The 15,870-nt window shown below is 32.0% G+C and overlaps 1 protein-coding gene across 1 annotated transcript in view; it reads left to right on the top strand.

The window, feature by feature from the left end:
* knk (cytochrome and DOMON domain-containing protein knickkopf) overlaps window positions 1-8,220 on the top strand; it is a 29,645-nt gene extending 21,425 nt beyond the window's left edge. Inside the window, exons 6-9 of the mRNA XM_072542756.1 lie at window positions 3,512-3,647; window positions 3,762-4,052; window positions 4,494-4,748; window positions 7,866-8,220. Coding sequence (XP_072398857.1) covers window positions 3,512-3,647; window positions 3,762-4,052; window positions 4,494-4,748; window positions 7,866-8,188 — 1,005 coding nt within the window. The 3' untranslated portion in view covers window positions 8,189-8,220. The remainder of the gene's footprint in view (window positions 1-3,511; window positions 3,648-3,761; window positions 4,053-4,493; window positions 4,749-7,865) is intronic.
* The last annotated feature ends 7,650 nt before the right edge of the window (window positions 8,221-15,870 follow it).

Raw genomic sequence — 15,870 nt, 5'->3', positions numbered from 1 at the left:
GTACCTACATATTTCTTTGTCGATAACAGTGTTTAGATAACATGAATCTCTTTTCAATGATATGTGTGGATGGAACCTTATTTTTTTAATAGCAATATGTTCTTGCGACGGCATAACTTTGATTATTTGGTAAACCTACATTATATGTCACAAAAAAATTAAACAAAAATCATTAAAACATGTTCGTTAATAAATTCACTGTATGAATACGATATATTATCTACACAGTAGAGCACAAATATTATACATAAGGATGTAAAAGATATCTTCGCTTACTTGGTCTATAGACTAGGCGGGATCTGTAGAAATTCAGACCATAATGGACATTTTCCATAGGAAGCTATTTTTTTGCTGGAATCCCTTCAGGATGTGCCCAATATCGATAATCACGATATGCGCCAGTCGCAAACCCTGTGCTAAATTTTTTATTTAACAAAATTTGAAAAAAATTGAAAATTTCTCATTTTTTTGCTCCTATTTTCGTTTATAATTCGGAAAATATTGATCCTAGAGAAAAAATTATAAGAAGTTAAAAGTTTCGGTATTCAATTTTACACAATATTTCGTTAGCTAGAAATTGAAAATTTAATGTTTATTGTTAAAAAATAGCAATAATTGGAAAAAAAAGTACAAAAAAATGAAGTTAATCCTTTAAATGTTTTCGACTTTTTAAACTTGACTTACAAGCTCCATATTCCGCCTAGAAAAACTTTTTAATTTGTTTAAAACGTGTGCTAAATTTTGTTAAGATCGGTCGGATAGGTTTTGCATAATAATTTTGCAATCCAGCCTGCTGGAAAAAAAATCGCAAATTTTCAAATGTATAGTAGGCCCTAAATAAAGCTCTCAGATAGTTGCAAATTTTTTTACATATAAAGAAAGGCTCAAACTTTCAAATGCTTTTTGTAAAATTTAAATCGGTTCACTAGGAGAGCCTAGAAATTTTTTTAAAGTTTTAAATATTTTTTAGGATTATAAACAAATTGAATAACTTTACGAGCTTTAAACATATCGATTTCAAAATTTATACACTTAAAGAAAATTAAAAGACGCTTCTTTAACCTTTTCACAAAAAAAAAACGATACATTCGGCTTACTGGTTGCCGAGATATTGAAGGTCAAGGTCAGACCTGAAGATTCTTGTCCTTCCAAAAAAAGAAAAATTATTGAAGATTGAGTCAAAATAAAGTTTATTTATGAAAAAAAATTCTTTTTCGTTCGCCTTTGTTTTAACAATTTAAATTATTTATTAACAATTTAAAAATACATATTTGTTTACTAAAAGTAACAATTTACTTCAATGTATAAATTGCAAGCCCAAAAAAATGCATGAAGAAAAAATGCAATTACTTGTTTAACATACAATTGTTTATTGAAAATTTCCCAATTTTGCAATTAAAATGGTATTTGAAAATATGATATTTGAAATCCTTGTCGTCCGAGACATCGATAAAAAAAAAGAGCAAAATTGGTTAACAAGAAGCCGTGATAATGCAATTTTTAGCGCGCGCTATGATTTTGAACTCGCCGATTCACATTTCGAGTAAATGTCCCCACCACCACCTCTCATGCATTCCGAGCGACATTTTACGCGAAAACGGTTTTTTATTTGTCTTTTTTATTGATGTTGCCATAAAAAGCACTACGTAAAACTTTTCATATAAAAAGTACTTGACAAGACGAGGGTATTTGTTTAAAAACGAGCTCTCTATCACTAATGGTTACACGGCAAATGTATGCCAACTTTGACCTTCAATATCTCGGCAACCAGTAAGGCGAATGTATCTTTTTTTGTGTGAAAAGGTTAAAGAATCGTCTTTTAATGTTCTTTAAGTGTATAAATTTTGAAATTGATATGTGTAAAGCTCGTAAAGTTATTCAATTTGTTTATAAGCCTAATATATATATAAAAAATGTTTAAAACTTTAAAAAATTTTCTAAGCTCTCCTAGTGAACCGATTTGAATTTGCAAAAAGCGTTTGAAAGTTTGAGCCTTCTTTTATATGTAAAAAAATTTGCAACTATCTGAGAGCCTTATTTAGGGCCTACTATAAATTTGAAAATTTGCGATTTTTTTCCAGTAGGCTGTGTTGCAAAATTATTATGCAAAACCTATTTGACCGATCTTAACAAAATTTAGCACACGTTTTAAACAAATTAAAAAGTTTTTCTAGGCGGAATATGGAGCTTGTAAGTCAAGTTTAAAAAGTCGAAAACATTTAAAGGATTAACTTCATTTTTTTGTACTTTTTTTTTCAATTATTGCTATTTTTCAACAATAAACAATAAATTTTCAATTTCTAGCTAACGAAATATTGTGTAGAATTGAATAATGAAACTTTTAACTTGTTATAATTTTTTCTCTAGGATCAATATTTTCCGAATTATAAACGAAAATAGAAGCAAAAAAATGAGAAATTTTCAATTGTTTTCAGATTTTGTTAAATAAAAAATTTAGCACAGGGTTTGCGACTGGCGCATATCGTGATTATCGATATTGGGCACATCCTGAAGGGAATCCCCCCAAAAAAATAGCTTCCTATGGAAAATGTCCAATCGAAAACAGATTCCGCCTAGACTACTACTAGTAATAAAGTTATCAGCATTAAATGGCAAAGCAGTCTTTGTACGTGGATTTAACTATAACTTTACATTCATTAGGTATTTGATAAAATTACTGTCTACACAATTTGGCATCTCAGCCAGTGGATGTAACGATAGAAAACTGTAGTGCAGATCAACCTTAATATAAATATTTTTCTAATTCTGAATCGGATGATTCGAAATCATCTCGATTCAACATTTAACTTGGTCGAAATTGTGGTCTTATTAATTTTCTTTGGCTGTTTTTTCTCCATTTGTCCGGTATTCTATTTTGTTTAATGATTTTTTGAACTACTTACTCGTTTAGTTTTTGAATAAGAATTCTTCCCCCATTTTAAGTGCGCCTTCAACGTCTTTGTTTTGTAATAATATCTTATTTTAGCTGTTATTATATACGGTGTTTTTGGCAAAGTATTTCTGGTTTTATTTAAGATTCTTTCAGTTCGCTTTTCTGTTTTCTTATTAACTTCCATAATACCTAGGGTCATACCTAAATTACTTCGTTCCCACGGCCAGTCAGAGGAACGGGGACTATGGAAATATTAATAGTAAAGGGGAAAGGTCAGAAGGAAAGGCCGAAGATGAAGCGGAAGATCTCTAACACGATGGGCAAGGAATGAGGAAGAGGAGGATATAGATCATTATGGTGTATTGTTGTTGTTTCTTTTGTTTAGTATGACTTTGCGTTTTCCTAAAGCTTCTGTTACTGCATCTTCAATGTTGTTTTTAATTTTCTCCCAGCTTGCGTTTATATCTTCGATGTAGTCTATTTGTTTCAGCTGTATCTTCTGTACTAGCCTCCTTTGGTACATTTCTCTCGTAGAGTGGTTTCCGCAGTAATGAAATATGTAAATTAAATACTTAATTGTCTTAAATAAATATTATTTGACAAAGAATATTGTTTTAGTGTGTAAAAGTATTAGGCCAATATAAAGGAGTATGTAAGGATGAAATGGTAGGTGGCCAGGATAGCAATCAAATGCTTACAGCAGTGAGGGAAAATGGTATTAGTATAATAACTTACAGAAGGTTATTAGTTTCACGTAAGTACTATTTTGTATAGGTCTATACTGTATATGTACTGTAAAATAAATATAAAAATGTAAGCAACATTAACACAAAAAATTATTACTTAAAAAACTTTACTTATGTTTTAGCTGATCCTGGAGACAAAGAGTTTCCAGCAGAGGGATCCATTTACGCCGTGTGGGCAGTAGGAAAACTGGATGAAATGAAAGAACCGGCGTTTCATGATCTCTACTCAAAGACTGATATAAAAATTGAGTTAGCACCGAAAGAACCTCAAAAAAACTGCTTCTCTTTTACGAGATCGAAACCTGAACCCAAAGAACCCTGGAAAAAGGGTCAAATATTCGATAAAACTATAAGGATATTTAAGTCTTATATTGGTCCTTCGGGAGCCAAAAGGGGATACCAAGCCATTACTGGTAATTATGTGTTAATATAACTTTTTTGTGCTTATTATCATCACATTTAATATTATATTCTCTTGGTACATTGTAAAATTATTTATTACGATAAACAATGTTAAAACTTTTAATTTTCCAGAAAGGCGTTGTTGCCACTTCTTCTGTATGTCTTATATTCCAGGAATTACGTATATATGTTTTGTTTTTTTCTATTATCACGCTTTCTTTCCCTATTTTAATGCTCATTAGACACATTTTTTTTTAACTGAATACTTCTCATCTCAAGACCTCAATTGTGTGGTATTATTATAAAAAAATATTAACAATTCAATAATAAACAGACATAAAATTTCATTAACCCTCATACAGTAATAACGTGCTATAAGAAGTATTCACTTTTGTCGGCATTCCATAAGTACCACGTGCCGTTTATTTTATACACTTTTTACGTTTTTATAGGCCACTCATCCACAGCTTTAGCATGGTACATAAACGGATTCCTCAGCCCTGAAATATGGCTACGACGAGGTCTATCATATGCGTTTAAGGTATATGGAGGAAACAATCCACACAGTGCTGAATATTATCATCCATTGATAATAACAGACGAACCCCACGGAGGTTTCGATAGACTTACTGACGAAGCTCAGTCGAAAATAAGAGTCTTGGCTGGAGTTGAATATTCTAGAAGGGGCAGACCTAGACCAACTACATGTAAGTAATAATCTATTCACTGAACTCAATCCTAATTGTCTAATAAATTTAGTAATTAATTTTGTACTATGTTAATCAAATTTTGACTCCCACTGTACAACCAAACATTACTTGCAAAGGCATAGGTTAGGTTAGGTCATCGGAAATACCTAAGACAAATAATTAAACTATATCGCCTTAAATTTAGGATGGTAGGGTAATTGCCCTAGTAGTCGGCACGGGCCCAGTTATTGGCACTTCGAATATTTTTGCTGTTTTATAAGAAAAGAAGGATTCCGTAAATACTAATTTTCAAAATGTATTGGAAAGAAGACAACAGGACAAGTTATAGCTGTTGGAAATAGGAATAGAAAGGACAGTTGCGAAAGGACATATGATGACTTTATTGCCATTGTTGGACAAGAAAAATTAAACCAACTTCCACAGTACAGGGAAAACTGGGGGAAAGGTAATGAAAGTGAAGATTTCCAGTTGTAAAAATATTTTTAAGATTTACAAAAGGGGAAGCTGCTGAATCATGCAGTTCTAGTGCAGATGATTCCCTTGTCACTGTGCTATTTGATAATAAAGAGTGTGAGTCACATCAAAATGAAGAGAGGCTTTTTGTAAAGTGTAATCTGCCTGTACCGTATTTTACCCAAAAAAGTATTGAAGATATGGAAATAGTTTTCGGAGATAGTGTACTTATCCAAGAGCAACCTGAAATCAGCCATACTATAACGAAACCAAATTCCGAAGACAACCAACTTAGTACGATTTTAGAAAAAACTTAGAATTTCAACAAAACATAAAAAATCAACAAAATATTGATCAAGAAGTATGTAGGAGGCAAAAAAGTCAAGAAAGAGAGTGCCACAGCAAAGAAAAACACGCCAAACTATTGTGATTCTATCGTGAAAGCTGCTGATTAGCTGCTGAGTTTCGCGACACTTTGCTATGGCAACTGACACCAGAGCGAAAGTCTCAGCGTCAAAGGAAAAAAATGTCATACGTGATAACATCTAGTGGGTGGAAAAAATTCATGAAGAAAAGGAAGAAGCTAAGCTACAGAAAGAGATGAAGAAAGTAACAAAGAGGCCAGAAAAACCAAAACACGTCAGCAACTTAACAGCATTTTTGACGGAAAACGAAGCTCCGATGACCAAAAAATCCATTATATCAACCCATAATTTTGGAATTAAGTGCCAGAACTGTATGAGAATCTACCATTACAAATACTTGCTGAAAAAAGATTTATACACACCTCAATATTTATGCAAAGTGTTTCAAAGAAATACGTAGTTACTTATCTTTTTTGTTCATACGATAAAGATTTTTATTTTAAGTTTCAATAAAATTTTGTTCATTCAGTTAAGGTTTTTATTTCAAAACATTTTGGTTTAAGTTACAGTTTTTTTTTATTTAGTAAATGTAAACATTTATTTAAAATTATTTGAGCTCTTACTGTTTCATTCCATTACTATGAAAGTGATGCAGCAAGACGTGTGACAATGACTACAGCCATGTGAATGCCAATAACTGCAGGCAACCTTATAACTAGTACTTTCCCTGTTTTTTAATTTAAATCAGTTTCGTTTAAATATACCAACGTTATTATTAAAAACAGTTGTGTAATACCAAAGGTCCAAAGGTAGGACATCACACAGCCCAGAATAAAAGTTCCCGAAATTGTGATACTTTTCCTGTGGAACTCGGAAATATTTTTCTCGGAACATTTCCTTAAAGTGACAATAACTGGGTGCGTTACCCTATATAAAATACAGGTTGATTCATTTAAAAATACTAAGCAAATATGAATTTTTGTTTCGACTTACGCTGTATTATATTTGAAAGGTATTAAGAGAATCAATCATTTTTATGAATTTTGACAATTATTTAAAAACTATGAACAAAAAGAGAAATCAAACGATTTCTACCTAGCGAAACAGAATTCAAATTTTTACCACTGTGTTTCCTAAAACTTGCGAAACAAACAGCTGGATAAATTACTCGGCAAGGGAATCTAAAAATGCATTCCACATGCCGTTCATCCTGGTCAAAATTCGTAGTGAATTCAGTTTCTGGTACTCCAAACGAAGTAAGTAACAAAACATAATGACGGTATTAGATTTTTGTTTTGATACAGGGCAGCGACAACCGCTTATACGTATTTGGACCTCTTTAGGTCTCGTCAGAACGGTATAGCCACTGCTCTGAACCGAAACAAAAATCTCTCCCGTCCTAGACAATAGTTATCAAAATAACTATATACGGACGTAACTACGCCATCTAAAAACAAAAAGAGAAATCAAACGATTTCTACCTAGCGAAACCGAATTCAAATTTTTACCACTGTGTTTCCTAAAACTTGCGAAACAAACGGCATGTGGAATGCAATTTTAGATTCCCTTGCCGAGTAATTTATCCAGCTGTTTGTTTCGCAAGTTTTAGGAAACACAGTGGTAAAAATTTGAATTCGGTTTCGCTAGGTAGAAATCGTTTGATTTCTCTTTTTGTTTTTAGATGGCGTAGTTACGTCCGTATATAGTTATTTTGATAACTATTGTCTAGGACAGGAGAGATTTTTGTTTTGGTTCAGAGCAGTGGCTATACCGTTCTGACGAGACCCAAAGAGGTCGAAATACGTATAAGCGGTTGTCGCTGCCCTGTATCAAAACAAAAATCTAATACCGTCATTGTTAAAAACTATGATTACAAAAGGTTGTTGCTATTGTAGCATTTTTTAATTGTAAAGGCCGTTAAACTTGTAACGATTTTCATTGAAATTTGATTATCACTTTTTAAATACCCATTATAACACAAAACAACTTTGTATTCTTATAACAAGGAATGAAGAGGGTTTTAAAATTAAAATAAAATACAAGGCATTTCATTTAAAAAAATCTTTGCTGTGGTACAGTGTTATGGAAGACCCTGTATATATGTAACTAATTTTAAAATCTGAAGCTTAGAGCTTCCTCCTATTTTCCTAAATAACTTTCTTTTGTATCTCCTATAACTGACCGTGTCGCAAAAGTTGATTACCCCGTATATAGCACATAATAGGTTAGTTTAAGTTGGCACAGATTTAAAAAAAATTATTGCAAACAAAACATTTCTTATTTACTTATTTTTCAGCCGGTGTTCTTTGCCTATCGGAACACAAAGAAGGCCAGGACAGAAGACTCGACGACGATTTCGAAACATTTAAAAAATTCAACAAATCTTTAATGTACCACTGTGAAACTGGAGATCCGGCCGTTTTGGAATTTACTCCGAATACTTCGTGGCCTGATATCGTATACTACAATTCCTTCACGCAAGCCAACATGGGTTGGAAAATTCGTATAGTAGACAGTTTCAATCAAAGGTCTTCCGCTCAAGGATGGACAGTGCTGTCGAGTAAAATGTATTATGTTCTGTATTTAGTTTCTGGCGTATATGTTACGTTTACTGTGTGATTGAAGTATTAAAATAAAATTTATTTATAAAATATGACCTTTATTATTTTCCAAGTTAGTGAATAATTATAATTGGCAAACTAACTGATATTAGCAACAATAACAAAACATATTACACAGATCGAACGTGAAGCTTCCACCAGAGCACGCTTCTGATAAACATTCAAACTTTTCGACGCATGAGAAATTTTTTCTCATTTCCAAATCGACGTGAACTATATACTGGAGGCATTCATATGAAATAGTCAGTACTTCAGATATCCGTTTTAGTCCAATTCGATGGTCTGTTGGCAGATACAGAAACTGGCCTTCCCGATCTGAAAATTCACGTTTTTTAAAGCTTACCAATCATTTCTCCACGGTCGCGTATGAAGGGCATTGATCTCCAAGGATATTAAGTTTGATCTGCACCCTCCAAAAGACAAACTACACATTCAAAAAATTTGAGAAGGTATATGTGATCACTAGAAGTATTTTGACAAATTTTGAGCAAACTTTCCAAAGCAGAGCAGCCGTCTCAAAAGTCCGAATAGCTATGATGATTGCCGATCTCCGCCGCGGAGATGGCACTTGAACAAGAAGAAGCTTCAAAGCGAAGGAAGGCTTATTCCAAGACTCTAATTACGATTTTTTCTTCGATTGCTCTGCATTTACTTTTTATCACTATTAAAATAATTTACTAAAACTGGAATAGGATAAATTGGACAGGTAATAAATACAAACAAATTAAACAAAAATATTTATTAGTAGAATAAAAATATATCTTATACAATCGAAAATAATATACGAGAAACGTAACATTCGAGGAGGAGTCTGTCTGATCGGACTGACATCATATTTGAAAAAAAAATTAGTTACACCTTATATAAAATATAATTCAAGATCCGATACACGTCATCAACTACAAAAGTATATCATCATGCAACTATTAACGAAGCTAAAGATCCGCAATCTTCATGTCAACGTCATTTTTTGAGGATATTTGTATGCGCATCTACGGTCTATGCCTTGATTAAAAACTAGAAATTCTATTTGTATAAAAATCAGTTCGTGTTAGAACTAAATTCAGTAAATATACAACACGTTTTGTTAAAGTTACTTGCAAAATCAAATTTTACAGAACATGATAACAGTTCACCCAGATATTTGGCAATATTTATTAGATCTTGCGAAGTTGCTAAAAAAAGTCGATATTAATTCCAAAGAGGATACAGTTTAACAAAACAAATGTCTGTGATTTTCAGCCCCCTTCGTTTCAGTTCCATAACCGCTTACTTTTAAATAGAGAACATAACTTTTGAAATTATGACACTCCATGGCACTTTATTTTCACCAAGTTGATTATGCGTCAAAAAACGTGTAATATGTATCAAAAACGTCAAAAAACCACAACTGTTTATGCATCTTCGTTGCATTTGACATATGATCGACGTGTTTTAATGCTTTTGATGAATAATCGACTTTTTTGAAGCTTTAGCGTTTTTTTGAACAAGTGTTTGACGAATAATTGAAGTTTTTTACCGCTTTTGACCCATAGTCGACGGGTTATAATTTATTCATCGTGCACAATTAATTGATCGTGACAATTGACGATTTTTGGCGCATAACCGTCGTTTTTTTGTGAAACTTTTAAGACCTAATAGACGTTTTTAATGCATCCATGCGCAGTTGGGTTTTTTTACCGTTTTTAATGAATAGTCGACTTATTTCCGTGGTTTGTTGGCACAAAATCTTTTATAGTCTGACAGGTAATTGCTGTTGTTTGACACCTTTAAATGGTGCAAAATCGACGATTTTTAACATCTTTGAAGGTTAATAGACGTTTCATCGACACCTTTGAAACCTAATTGATGCATAATTGACGTTTTTTAATGTCTGACGAATAATTGACGTTTGTTTGACATCTTTGAAGCCTAAGTAATGCATAATAGACGTTTTTTTAACGTCATTTATGCATAGTTGACGTTTTTACCTCTTTTAATCGATAGTCGACGTTTTTTAAGATTTTGACGCTTAATTTACAAATATTTGACTTTGTTTATTACAAAATCGACGTTTTTTGACATATTTGAAGCCTAATTGATGCTTTTTTAATGTTATGTATGCGTAGTTGACGTTTATAACGCTTTTAATCGATGGTCGACATTTTCTTAAGCTTTACACATATATTCGACGTTTGCTAGCTCAAAATCAACGATTTTTATTGTCTGACGGATAATTGACGTTTTTTTTGCCAACTTTGAAGCCTAATTGATGCACAATAGACGTTTTTTTTAACGTCATTCATGCGTAGATGACGTTTAACCGCTTTTAATTGATTGTTGACGTTGTGTTAAGCTTGTGATGCTCAATTTACAAATATTCGATGTTGTTTATCACAAAATCGACGATTTTTAACATCTTTGGCGCATAATCGACGTCTTTATGACACTTTTGAAGCCAATTGACGCAGAATAGAGGTTTTTTAACGTCATTCATGCGTAGTTGACGTTTTTTTACCGCTTTTAATCGATGTTCGACGTTTTTTAAAGCTTTTGAAGCTTAATTTACAAATATTTGACGTTTCTTAACACAAAATTGACTTTAACATCTTTGACGCATAATCCGACGTTTTTTTGACACTTTTGAAGACTAATTCATGCACAAAAAGACGTTTTTTATGCTTTTGATGCTTAATTGACATATATTTAACGTTTTGGTGACACATAATCAATAATTTTTAACCTCTTTGAGCATAATCGGCGTTTTTTTGACGCTTTTAAGGCATACTTGACGCATAATTGGCGTTAATAAATCTTTTGTCGCACAATCGACAATAAATAATTAAATATAACTGAAATAATCGAAGTAGGTTAGGTTAAAATATCCTGAAATGTCAGTACCTGCTGTAATTTTTTGAAAATTAAAAGTGACTTTATAATTGAATGGAAATCGATGGACAATAATTTGGTTAAACATCCAATAAAGTCTCCTACTGCAGTTGCAAAATTCGTGTTAATATAATAGAAAAACTTTTGACACATTAACGAAACATAGGCGTTACGCTTGATTTTTAAGGGGGACGACACTCAATAAATTAATAGTTTTCGATTTAATAAAGAATTAATGGATGTCTGTATTATCAACCGAAGTATATCTCTCATAATGTACCAAGTATGGTATATTTCCTATTTAAAAACAAATGACAGATATCATTAATATCCTATTTGGAGTAAAAATTGACCCGTCTTAGCATTTCTATAAAATTTCATGGATTTTGCCAAATAATACGGTAAATTTTCTTCATTGAATTTTGAACGCCAATGTTTAATGATATGCTTACAACAAATTACCCGAACTTGTATTTAATTTGTATTGTAATACTTAAAATAGACCGAATGAGGTTATTAATTGCCATATGATTCCGTTTAAAATTTTAGAAAATGGCGCAGATCGGCCATTTTGATGATAGGTAACTAGGACATGTTTTTGGTGTATAGCAAGCTCTTAGAAGATCTTTATAGTTTTTAAACAAGGCACAGAAACTCTACTATAAGGCAGAGAAATAAACTTTACGACACTCAACATCAACAATAATGACATAGCATTTTAAATTTAGTTTATACAATCTTGTATATCACAGTTTATATATCTATAACATTTTAAAATCGTTTTAAAATCATAACAACTTGTACTGACGAAGTTTTATCCACAGACGTCAAGTATAAACCCCAAAAATGACATAGGAACAATATATAGTGGATTACAATATTATGAAAGGTACACAAACGTCCGCATACATGGATTTTTTTTATTCAATAGATCCGCAAACTGTTTTTTCTTGCTTATTGAAAAAACAAGTCAAACTTATTTAAATCGAGTGCGTTAGATCAAATTACCAATAACCAATAGCACTTCATAATGAAATAGTGTAAAAAGAATTTCCTTAAATGGTAAATAATATAAAAGTCGAATAGTGACAGATCTGTACTATAGGCTGGATGTTTTGGAACGTTTTAGTAAAAATGATTCAACTGTACATAAATATTTTTGATCAAAATATAATAGTAGAGTTCTAGAATAGACTTAGTGTTTCGCAAAACTTTCAATAAAGCTTTACACTTATCTGCTTTTAAAAGGTATTTATGATGCAGTTTCTGTGCTGCCAACTGCAACCAAAAAAATTATAAATAATAAAATTTAGTAAAAGTAACCGTTTTGCTAACTTTACACAACAATAAATATAAAGGTGAATTTATAATTGGTTTCAAGGGTTACTATTGGGATAAATTCCATAATAATTTTGGAATCAGCTCAGCAAGAGAATTTCGTAATAAAGGAAAGAGGAAAGTGGGTAATTGCGTCATCACACAAAAGTAGTTCACCCTATTTATAAGCTTAATAAATTTAAATTTTACTGATCTATAAAGCTTAATAGAAGATCAGGAGGAACAACTAGTGATCAAATAAGTATGTTAAAATTAATACAAAATAATAGCTACGAACAAAACTTAGGATTACATATGCTATTTATCGATTTTAAACAAGCAAATCGCAAGAAGATCAAATATAAGCACAAACAGGACTATTTTCAATAGCAAGGAACAGTGCATAGCGTACGCGGATGATGTGGTGATACTAGCGAGAACACAAAAACATTTAGAAAAAGTTTTCCAGAAATTTGAAGAAGCGAAAAGATACGGATTAATAATAAACCAAACAAAAACGCAATATATGGAAATGACAGAAGACATAACAAATAATAACAAATATATCAAAATGAAAGAAGCAGAGACTGTCTATAGTTTTGAAAAAGTGTCAGAATTTGAATACTTAGGAGTAACCCTAACGAACACGGGAAAAGAAGAAAAAGAGATGGACAAAAGATTAATGAAGGGAAGCAGAGCGATAGGGTGGCTAAATTCATTACTGAAAGCAAAAAATGTGTCAAGAACTGCGAGTCTACGAGACAGTAATCGGGCCCAAAGTGATTTATGCCAGTAAAATGTGGATTATGAACCAGCAGGACGAAAAGAAAGTAGAGATCTGGAAAAGAAAGGTGCTCAGAAAAATCTTCGGAAGAATAAAGACGACGGAGAATGTTTGGAGAAAACGAACGATAAAAGAAATAATGAGGATGTATAGAAAACCAGTAATTACAGCAAAAATACGAACCCAAAGAGCTAGATCGCTTGGTCACATTATCGAATGCCAGAGAATCGAAATATTAAAACAATACTCAAGGAGGGAGAAATGGGGAAAAAAGAAGAGGATGTCCAAAGAAGAAATGGTTGGAAGCAGTAAAGCAAGATTTGTCAGAAATAGTCATTAGAAAAAAATGGAGGGAAATAACCAAGCTTTTAGAAGCCAGTGGCCTACAAGGCCTGTAACGCTGTTATATACGTATGTATAAAGCTTAATGAATGAATAAATTTGTGGGTGAATGAACAAAGGCACCTGAACTTAGGTTTATGCTAGTTTAATGACGGGATAGTTCAAAATGGCGGCCGGCCGGTCACCATTTTGTAAAATTATTTTAAAGTGTATCATATGGCAATGTATAGCTCATTTGAAAGCATTTGTCATTTGACATCAAAAATCTGACGTTATTGACATTTTTCTTAAATGACACATGATACATGCTTTGAAAGTTCTTGTACGACTCAATACATTCCAAATGGCGACCGTTCACTGTCCAATGGTGAAAAATGATCAAAAAAGAATGAATATTCCTTAATACTTTGGCAATCCACAGTTTTTATGGGAAACGGTCAATTAATTTTTCTACTTTCCTACACATCGATAGAATTCATATACAACTGTCAAAATTACAGCTTAATTACAACTGTTAAAATTATGACAGCATATGCCGTACGATACATCATTTGAAAGCTTCTGTGTCATTTCATATGTTGCCAAATTTTTACTATGTTGTCCGAACTTTCAAAATGGCAAATATTGAATACTCAATGACAACACTGGAAAAATGTATGGTCTACCACTAACAATTTAGTAGTCTTTAACTTTTAATGAAAACGTCCGAAGAAGTCGATTTATTTTTCCAAGTTCTACATACTGATAGAATGAATTTGTTTATTTACTGAGTCAAAATCAGTTTGTTCGCCATTGTTCAATGGCAACAGTGTGAGGAAGATGAACAGCTTCTAAGGTCCTACTAATACGGTAGTCAACAGCTTTTATAAAAAACCATTAAAAAGAACTTGTTTTAGAACACATTTGTTTTGTTACTCAAATCTGTCAAAATAGGAGCGATAGAATAGCATAAAAATCGGAACATACTGATATACAAGCTTTCAAAATAAACTATAACTTGCCATATGAGCCTACTTAAAATATTTTTATAAAATGACACCCATGTGCCATTTTAAAAGATTCACTAAAAAAACTAAAATTTACTAAAACAGTATAGCCATCTTAGTTAATAAAAATTGATTAATTTAGGTTAGGCTATTCACATGTGGAATTTTTTTTACGGAACATAGGATTTTTAATACAATAACTCAGATCGCCTGATTTGCAATTAACCAGTGTAAATTTCAATATAACGTCGCGATGTTTTATAACTAATTTATTTGTTCCACTGGATTGCCTCTCCTCTGCGGTTTGTAGTAGCGTATGTGGCACGCCGACAGTGTTGTTCCGTCTACCGATTTTTCCTGAAAGTCCGGTTTTGTGCAAATAATAAATAATGTTTTATTAACATCAATTTTCTTTGTGTTCATTAGGTATTATTGGAATTAATAAATTTATACTTAAATACATTTATTATTCCAAATATTGTTTATAATTTCGAATTAAAAAGAGTGTATTATTATTTTATTTTTGCCGTTTAATCTACTTTTTTATGCCGTTTTGGCAATAAAACATAACCATTTTTTTAGTTAAATAATATTTTTAATTCCATATCTACATTTATAAATACGCACGTATTTGGCGAATTGACATGCACTCTAGCTATGTTCCGTTTTTACACTTACACTGGCGGCATGAATTGATGATCGTTTGCGAAGATGCGGTAGTAGGATATCGACTCTAGAGGGACTCCAGTCGAACAAATGAATTAATTATAAAACATCGCGACGTTGTATTGAAATTTACACTGGTTAATTGCAAATCAGAGGATCTGAGTTATTACTGACTCCAGTCGAACAAATGAATTAATTATAAAACATCGCGACGTTGTATTGAAATTTACACTGGTTAATTGCAAATCAGAGGATCTGAGTTATTGTATTAAAAATCCTATGTTCCGTAAAAATTTTCCCAAATCTGTATTGTTGGGGAGAGAGGGGGACTTTAAACTCGTAGCGTACGTTGGACGTTAGCTTACCGTTGCATGTGAGATATACTATTTTATTTTCAGCATCATATGATACGCTTACTATTATAAGGACCTTATTCACTTGTAAATCTTTTTAATACTGTAATTTGTCGATAATAATTTTAATTAATTGACAAAATAAAGTGTTCTTTTATATATCTATGAAATAAACAGTCCAACCTTAACATTAATAAATAAGTCTGCCTGGTCAGGCGTCTTTAAAATCGTGCATTTCACTCTATCCGAATCGAGCCACAGATACATTTATTCTTGTCGTTAAATTTAAATATTATAGGTAAATTTATCGATTATATCACAAGAAAATACCATATTCATTAATGGATATATAAATAAAATTCAT

The sequence above is a fragment of the Diabrotica undecimpunctata genome, chromosome 9 (assembly GCF_040954645.1).
Source record: "Diabrotica undecimpunctata isolate CICGRU chromosome 9, icDiaUnde3, whole genome shotgun sequence".
Classification (NCBI taxonomy): domain Eukaryota; kingdom Metazoa; phylum Arthropoda; class Insecta; order Coleoptera; family Chrysomelidae; genus Diabrotica; species Diabrotica undecimpunctata.
The sequence above is the reverse complement of the archived record's forward strand: the minus strand, read 5'-3'. Positions and strand labels throughout refer to the sequence as shown.